Source organism: Drosophila yakuba, chromosome 3L (genome assembly GCF_016746365.2).
Source record: "Drosophila yakuba strain Tai18E2 chromosome 3L, Prin_Dyak_Tai18E2_2.1, whole genome shotgun sequence".
NCBI classification, from domain to species: Eukaryota; Metazoa; Arthropoda; class Insecta; order Diptera; family Drosophilidae; genus Drosophila; species Drosophila yakuba.
In genome coordinates this window covers 6,910,190-6,919,385 of record NC_052529.2, presented here as the reverse complement: position 1 = coordinate 6,919,385, position 9,196 = coordinate 6,910,190, and the positions used below count along the sequence as shown (strand labels likewise).

The 9,196-nt window shown below is 39.7% G+C and overlaps 2 protein-coding genes across 2 annotated transcripts; both read right to left on the bottom strand.

The window, feature by feature from the left end:
- Positions 1-877: 877 nt before the first annotated feature.
- Positions 878-1,879, bottom strand: LOC26535969 (trypsin-1-like). Its single transcript, XM_039374338.2, has 3 exons — positions 1,617-1,879; positions 1,291-1,550; positions 878-1,235 (listed from the first exon to the last, which is right to left on the bottom strand). The coding sequence occupies exons 1-3, from the start codon at positions 1,862-1,864 to the stop codon at positions 916-918; spliced, it is 828 nt and encodes a 275-aa protein (XP_039230272.1). The 5' UTR covers positions 1,865-1,879; the 3' UTR covers positions 878-915.
- Positions 1,880-4,430: 2,551 nt separating this feature from the next.
- On the bottom strand, positions 4,431-5,446 carry LOC6533195. Its single transcript, XM_002093885.3, has 4 exons — positions 5,023-5,446; positions 4,955-4,962; positions 4,740-4,833; positions 4,431-4,482 (listed from the first exon to the last, which is right to left on the bottom strand). Exons 1-4 carry the CDS (start codon positions 5,337-5,339, stop codon positions 4,431-4,433), a joined length of 471 nt encoding a protein of 156 aa, XP_002093921.3. The 5' UTR covers positions 5,340-5,446.
- Positions 5,447-9,196: the final 3,750 nt, after the last annotated feature.

Genomic DNA, 9,196 nt, shown 5'->3' with positions numbered 1-9,196 from the left:
AACGGACAAAAGTTGCAGAATGTGGGGAAATATTTGAAAAATTTCATCAATGAGCGAAAAGTTAATAAAAAATAATTAATTTAAGCGAATTGACCGGCACAGGGCGGGGCAGTTGAGTTGGCATCGGAATTGGAATTGGCGCTGCAAGCGCATTTAAATTGAATAAAAGTTGCGGAAAGACATTGGCAACATTGCAACTGCAACTGCAACTGCTATTTCGCCGCTGCCGTTATGCGCTTAACATCTTGGCATCCAATCAATTAGTTTTTATGCGCTTCCATTGCCAACTGCTGTTGGTTGGTTGGCTTGGTCTCGGCCAAGCCTTCTTTCTCTTCGTCAGCCGTGTCAGCAACAAATTGGCGAAGGGACCGGCAACCGGCGACAACTTGCAACCAGCACGGCGGCAACGGCAACTCGCAGCAACTTGCAACTTGCCACAGAAATGGCAATGGCACCAGCAACTGCCACAAACACGATGACAACGGCGCGGACATCTTGCAGCTGCATTAACACTGCCAAGGAAAAAGTAGAGATCATTTTCAACTGGTTATTAACAGATCGATATTGCTTATCGCTGAGTGTCTTTCCTGTTGCACTTCAACTGAGGGGATGTCCTTTGAGCCTGTAGCTTGTACTTAAGCTTATCTTGGTAAGCTGCTGAATTCAAATACAATTCTTTAACTATAATTTTACCATCCATGCTCGGTATGTAATCTACCAACATATTATTCGAAATATTGAATATTAATAAATTATTTGCCAAGAAAGTTGTGTCAACAAAAATTTTAAAGGTTATATAATATATAATATATATATACGTATACATACTACTTTTTAATTTTTTAATCAGCTATATTTATTTATTTTTTTAGTAAGTATATATGTTAAAAATTTGTAAAAGGTCCAAGGAAAGTCTTAAATTTGATTTTCACTTCCTGCGTTTTCACGAATCCAGGTAAGGTACGAAGAAACTCTTGTAAAGAAGGTTGGGTAACTTGGCAAGCATTTCTCAAATGTAAAGGATGTTATTCCCAGTAGCACAAAGTTTGATTCTTGCCTAATTACTAATGGGCCACCAGAATCTCCTTTGCACAGTCTATTCTCAGTTGGAGCTATACAAATAAGCGATGCCGGAAATGCTGAAGTACTTGAAGACTTGTGCCAATGTTCGCATTCACGATCAGATAAAATCTGGGAACTGTAGTATTTCAATTTGGGATCCACGTTTCCTTTCTCTGAATATTTGGGACTATTAGGTAAACAAATAATACTATAGAAATGGCACCTTACCGTCGACGTCTCCCCAGCCTGAGGAAAGTGCTTCACTGAATTGGTATTGAACTTCTGGATTTGGCAGTTGGACAGCTTTTATGTAGTCATTTAATATTAGTGAAATTGGAAGCTTTATCATTGCGATATCGTTAACAATTAAATTTCTATCCCAATTATTGTGTATCACAAAATGATCTCTTTTGACTACCAATATTTGTTTGCCCTCTTCTGTAACATTCCAGAGATTTAGAGCACCGAAATATATTTTAACAGCATATCTGAAAAAGAAAAACATGAACATTTTTGGTTAGGTTGTAAAAAACAGATTTCGTTTTCGATCTTACATATCAGGTTTGTCCAAGCAGTGAGCTGCAGTTAGGACAAGATTACTGGAGATCAGAATTCCACCGCAATGACGCCTCCAGCCAATAGGTCCATGAAGGTTAGACAGATCAAGTTTGTCCATAAATGTTTGGTATGGAAATTGCTTAGGAGATGCGTAGTGCCCATTGATAATTCGATCAAGTTTGTTAGGAAAAACAAACCGAACTAAAGCAAGAAAGGTTAAACTAATGATTATTTTACTCTGCATGACTACTTGCAACTGAAACCTAAAACTCCGTGCACTTCTTTTAAAGGAAGCACTTGGGTGTTAAAGGTAAAGGTAATTAGTCAATGGATAAGATTTTAAATTTCAGCTGTCAGAGAAAAAAATATTTGTTAACAGTATCTACTTCAACACTAACTTAATCTTGAAACGCTGCTAGGAATTTCTTGATTTAAATTAATTACTTTTTGAAGAGTTTTTTTTTGTGAAGAGTTTATTTTCTTATTCAAGGAGGCATTCCACATTTGGACAACTAGTTTTACTGCTATGGAAAAAAACGGATTATTTTTTATCAAATATCGGATTTTTTAAAATCGGATATTTTTAATCGGAGTTTTTTCCATAACTTGGTCAAAAATGGCCGCACAGCTAAAATAAAGACTGTTTTGTGCTGCTAATAAACATAGCTAAATATGTCTATCCCCACTTTTTCGATATTTGAAAAAAAAAAATTTGACAAATTTCCGCATTTTTGATGCGAAAATTTGCGAAAAATTGCAAAAAATTAGCATTTCAAAGTATGTACATGGATCGATAGGGAATTTTGTTACGAATTCAACGAAGTATGGCATTCCACATTTTGACAACTATGTTTACTGCTATCGAGAAAAAACGGATTATTTTTCATCAAAAAATCGAAGAAAAAAATTTGTTGTAAAAAATTGGATATTTTCAATAGGCGTCCGCACAGCTAAGATGTACTGCTAATAAACACAGCTAACTATGTCTATCTCAACTAGCTTTAATTTGTTCTTCCATGCTCTGTGTGTTATCTAAAAAACTTTACCTTCTGAGTAGATGGTCGAAGCCTCATTGAACTTCATTTCATCGGCTTGCATCCTAAGCGAATTCGGCCAAACAAACAGGCAACGGAATCAGGGTAAACACTCTACTGTAATTATTTTAACGGCTTTAGCATGTGGGCCAGTGCAACCAGCAGTTTTTCCATCTGCTTAAATGTGATACTTTCCCAAAAACCAAGTAAAAATAAAAAGGAAAGAAATATCGAATGCTAACTTAAGTTGTCGGCCCGGGTGAAATGTTATTCAAATGGCTTTCAAATGCCAACGAAATGTGCGCAGGCTTGCGGTTTCTGCGATTGACAAATCAATTTGGCGATGGCTTTTGGGGCTGGGATTTGGATTTTTTCCTCTTCACCTTATTTTTTTTATATTTTTTTGTATGCAATCGAGAGACGGAAACCAACACCTGCTGGCTGATGGCATTTCTTATTCTTTTTCGGCTGACCGAGAAATCCCCGCTAGCCGACACCTTCGTCGAGTCGAGGCAGCCACGTCGATCAAAGCCATTCGAACACTTGGCAAATATATGCGCATTGCTAAGCAGTTGGCTAAGAGGGGGATAATCAAAGGGGGGGTTGATGCTGGGGGGGGTGGAGCGTTGCCAGGGGTGGGAAAGGGGGGTGGCTGCAGAGGTGGCAAGGTAAATCGACGACAAGCTGGCGGCAGCTACGTCTGCATAAATGCATGAGGATGCCTCCAGCCGCATCTGCATTTCTGTGGCGGCTTAGCACCAACTGCCAATGGCTTTTGGCCAAGTCATTGCCGCTTGTTGTTGTTTGTTGCTGTTACTGTAGCTGTTGCTGTTGCTGTTGCTGTTGCAGTTGCCATTGTTGCTGTTGTCCAAACACAACTGAAGTGCTAAAAACATTCCAATGTCAGGTATTAGCAATTTAAGTTAACCCGCTTCCCGCTCCACAGGAATCGCCACTCAAGAATCGCCATACTCCTTGGATTTTCAGCCGTCTTCGCTCGTCGATTCCACAAAGTGATCCCGAAGAAAAGGAACATTCTCCTTTTGATTTTGATTGCCACAATGTAGCTGTCGATGTGGACGCAGCAAATTAGACAGTTTGCTAATCTATGAAAGCATTTCAGCTCATAAATCATAAATGCCAATGGCATGAAGGTTCCTACAAAGTCGGTTTCTTTTATACATTTATTATGGGATGTTAATAAGAAAATAACTAAAGAAGTGAGAAATCCAAAAAGTTAATGAGGCAGAATTCTACTTTAGGTTTCGTTTTATATTTTATTTTAATAATTGTAGTAAACTAAACCAAATTAAACAAATCAGTACCATTTGCTAATGTATTTGATCTAGATCTTAAATATATTATTATGGAAAAATAGGGAAACATTAATTTATGAAAGCTTACAGTCACTTCAAGTTTGCATTTGTCGAGGGACCCGCAACTTGTGTCCAGAAAATAAGGCTCAAAGGGTTTTTTTTTGGCCCAGGGAAAAGGGGCGGCATTGGTGGCTGGGGGGGCGTGGTCGGCTGGGCAATGCCCAACGGCTACAGCAACATTTGCGCGATTCTCTGGCTGGTTGTTTGTGTTAATTGAGTTGTTTGCAGCTTGTGTTGCTGTTGCGGCTTCATGTTGCTGCTGCTGTTGCGTGTTTCGTTGCACATTCGTTCCTCTGTTGCATTCATTTTGTTAAGATTTTTTTTGTTCTTTTTTTTTTTTTGTTTAAACACACGGCCAGTTGTTGTGCCGCTGTGATTTTTGTGTTCTCCCGTTGTTGTTCTATGTCTGCCCAAAGTCCCCGATTTTGCTGCAACTCCCGCTGCACTGCGGACTGTTGGCAATTTTACAGCAATTAGTGCTGCTTGTGTACACTGTCAGTTATTCCTCTCCAGATTTTCAAGTCAAGTGAGTGTTTTTGGCTTCGTGGCCGTTGTGTTTTTCCGTTTCTCTATTTTCAGCCTTGTCTCTTAATGTCGCGCGCATCAAGCGAAATGAGTCATGGGAGCTGCGCTTTATGTTGCTGCTGCTGTTTCTGCTGTTGCTGCTGCTGCTGCTGTTGCTGCAGTATCTGGTGCTCCTGCTGCTGTTTCTGGTGTTGCCGATGCTGCTGCTGCAGTATCTGGTGGTGCTGCTGCTGCAGATGTGGCTGCTGCTTCTAGCATGCTGATTAATTTGCGATACTCTGAAATTTTAAAGCAGACACTAAATTAAGGACATAACCAACTGACTTACGACATCGAAATAAATATGCTCTTTTCAAATTATTCCCAACAAATAAGTGCCCTAACAACGCAGTTGCTTACTTTTTGGCCTGAAACAAATGGATCAATTTAAAGATATATTCTTTTTTTGGAAAAGAAAAGCGACCTACGTTTTAGACCTATTTTTATCCCATCTGCTTGGTGGACTCGGATTTCGTGGCTCCCGATGGGCCAGATATATGGGCAGCGGTGTATCCTCCGGCAGCTTATCCCGTTCCAATTTGGTATTCAAAATTCGATCCATTAACATTTGCTCATTCTTCAGATTCCTGGCATCCACCAACTCACGGATCTCATCGGTTACGGGTCCAGTTCTCCAGGCGATAAGCGGACATTGGTGGCTGCGATGGGGCCGCCTAAGTGACCGGGCTGTGAAGCCACTGGATGAATCGGTCAAGGTGGAATCGGATGCAGTCATCCTGCTCATTTTCTACAGAGTTTTCTACAAATTTTTGTATTGATATTATTCGGTGTCAATGGGAAATGCCTTATGTGCCTTGCCGGAAGTTATTTAAGTCGCCAACTAAATGAAATAAATCTAGACCCAAAAATCACAGGCAAATCATACTGAATATTGTGAACTAATGCGCTGTATGTTTATAAATTTATTAAACTTAAATGTGTTGTTTAAAATCGTTGTACATAATGAGTATCTGCGATGCTCCTCTGCAGATTGCAAAGCATATTTGGTGGAGTAAACACTCTAAACGCATGGCACTCGAACACGCCCAAGTAGAAAAATGGCCAAAGATTTGCCACAGACAAAAGCCAAAGCAAATATGCTCTGGGACCCACAGAGACCCCCAGCAATAAGTAAAAGCAAAAAGCAAAAGCAAATCCGTTGCTGGTGCAGCAACAAAAAGCGTTTTGTGTCACAAAATATTTGAATGTAAAGTGCGCCGCAGACTGAGAGCTCTGGCGTAGACTCGGTCTCGATTGCAGCTTTGGCTTGCTGTCTTTATTCCCGTCCCTGCTGCGATATTCGAGCTATATCTATACTATAGCCTATTCTATACTCTACTATAGCCTAAGCTATAGCTGACGTGCGCCTGCGCGGCCACGCCCCCCGCCGCCGCACCGCCCCTGCGACCGCTGGGTTGGATCACTAATTGGTCACGACAGCAGCGAGCTATGATTTTTTTTTTGCAGCGATTTTTCAGCTCTTTGCTACGATTCTTTGTGGTTTTTGTTGGTTTTCTGGGTTTTTTATTTTATATTTTTTTTTGGCTAAACGAAAAGTAAACTCCATTGAATTTGGCAAGAGGCCGTTGCGATTTCGTTTGGCCAGCTTCAAACAGAGTGGAAACCTTCAATTTTGGTAGCTTTTCCAACGCTCGCAGACAGCCAGCAATACCACCTACCTTCTGGCCAAGTCGCCTCCAGATGGGGCATTAAAGTTTAGAGTCGCAATTGATTTTAGTCGTCAGTTTTATGGGCTTTTGATTTTTCTTTATTGTAGTTTGTTGCCTGTTTTTCTATTTTTTTTTTTTTTGCCGCATCTGTGGCGCAAACATTAAACAATTCGCTTCGTTTGACTAAATTTATTCAATGTTTTATTATTGAATATAATTTTAAATGGTTTTTTAATCATTTTTCGTAGTTTGCCCAAATGGCGAGCTATTATTCAAGTGCCCAAAAAACATTCTGCTTTTAGTTGTGCAACGTGCAATAAATTGCCATCCGATCGAAAAACATGTTGAAATAAATATTTTTGATGATCTCACTTTTATGCCTGACTAGGCAATTAAAATAAATGCAAAACTTTAGCAACTGCCTAATGCTTCCTTAAGCTTGTTAAAACTGTTGCGAAAATTATATTTTTATTTTGTTTCAAATTTTACTGCCGCACTGATTCCATTGGCATGTGATTTATGGATCCTCATTGGTGACTGGGATAACCACAATACAAATTTCGGCAATCGCCGCAGGAAGGCGACCAAACGACAGCGTCATTCATCACACGAAATTTACTTAATGAAATTAATAAATAAATTATGATATAAATCTTGAACAGTCGCCGAATCGCAGCAACCGCAACGGTGTCCGTGTTGCAGCAGCAACATTTTTATTAAAAGCTCTAAATTATTGGCAGTTGCATGCGATGCCGACAAACGAGCCTGGACAGCTGCTGCTGCAGTTGTTGCAGTTGCTGCAGTTGTTGCAGTGGCTGCAGTTGTTGCAGTGGCTGCTGCAGCTAACCAGCAACAGCAGGCACACATTAACGAGCAAATGTCAATTTCCAGGCAATCTTTTTGCAATTTCTGGCTTTTTTAGTTAATAATTTTTGGCCGTACCGCCGGAGTTGCCGGCAAGTCGATGTGCAGAAGCAACAGCAACAACGTCGTGTCGGCTTTCGCAATGTGCCGGGAAATATTTGCGGTTAGTAAAATTAAGTTAATAATTCTTTTTTTTCGATTTTGGGTGTTTTTAATTGGCCGGCGGCGAAAAGGAAGGGGTCGAACATACTCTACCATAAACTAGGGTACTTAAAAACACATTTCAATAAAGTACAGTTTATTGGATTGAAACTTTGGATTATTGTGTTGCTATTATACAATTATGATCATTAGGATATATGATTATATGCATGCTAAAGAGTATTTTTACGTCTTTAATCAGCTTTTTAATGTTGCTATTGCCATTTGTGTTGGCCACTTGATAAATTTCTGAACTCGCCGACAAATATTTTTCTGTTTTCCTGATCGGTTTTTCTTTTAATTTTCTGTTTTTTTTTTTTTGGTTTTTGCTGCGCCACGTAAATGTGTCAAATATTGACAATTTATATGAAATCGACATAGGTGCCTTGGCCACAAAAAGAAACAACGAAAAATCCGAACAAAAACTGATTTTGGCGACTGGCAAGAAATATGAGTTAAATGCGTTTTTTGGGTCGTTGCAATAATTTTTCTATGCCTCATTTTTTGTTTTTTTCTATACCCCCTTTCGATGCATTTGCAGTTTTGATTGCTGTTGTTAGTTTGGTGTTGTTGCCAATTGTTGTACTTGGTGTTGCAGTTGCAGTTGCAGTGTCCATTGCCTGTGGTTGCTGTAAACAGGAGATTGTTATTTGCAACCCGCTGTGCGTACACCGCAAACTGGACAACTTAATTTGGCTAAAGTCGCTTGTTAGTGTTGCAGCGGTCTGCTTGGCCATTGTTGGTGTTGTTGGTGTCGCAGTTTGCGGTCCACGCTCACCACATCATATCACATCCGATCCGAGTGCGGAATGCCGATTGAGGCACCGAGATGAATATGAAGATGAAGCAACCGCAGTTGCAGTTTTATCTACTCTTTTTTTTCGGTCTTTGTGAGCCGATAGAAATTGCAGGCCAACGGCAAGTGGGACTAGTTTCCCGCATATCGAATGCAGTTGCCACAGTCACAATTAGAGGAACACAAAATTAGAATGCAAAAGCAAGTTCCCATTTTCAATCACCTTTCCCACATATCTCCAAAAAAAAAACCAGGGTGCGGGGAACTTTAACGGTAATTTATGCACAACTTTTTAATTGGCCTATAAAAGTTATGGTATTAATTATTGAAGAAAAGTGGTAAGTGTCAGCGTTTTTTAATTACAGATCTTTTATTACAGTCATTATTGTTAACTAACTATAAATAACCGAGTCAGTGAGAGCTAAATGGGATCTTTAATTTGGACATATAAAAAAAAAGAGGTAGCAATACTTTCGGTACAATAAGTACTTTTCATGGCTCAGAAAAGCACTAATATTCTGAATCATTTATTCATTTAATTTTCTACTTTTCAATATTAATTTGTATTTTAAGTATTATAAACTACTTAGTAATTCCCAATATTGCCAAGCTTTTCTACCATCTCTAATGCCAAAACGATTATCCTTTGGGCCATATTTCTTTCGCCACTTTTTCCACCTCTTTAATTGCTCACGTCATTGATTAATTTGTTGACTGGCTGGGCTTAATAATCGCCACACGACGGCGGGAAAAACAATGCGGCCCGGGGAAAACAAATCCCCCGGCTGCAGTGCAGCAACAATTGTTGCAACTGCGGCAGCAGCAACATGAAAGTTGTCGCGTCACAGGCAACAAACGACATTTATCATGTTAACCTTTGGAGTGCATTTGTCTAGACGTCTTCAATGAGGGTTGATGTGTTTGTTGCTGTTGATGTTGTTCTTCTTACTGCTGCTGTTGCTTTTGCTGTTGCTGTTGTGCCGTCAAAATGCGGAAGAAGAAAAAAGCAGCGGTTTAAGCACAGGCACCGCAGGCGCGCAAAAAGGAATCATAATAATTTGTAATAAATTA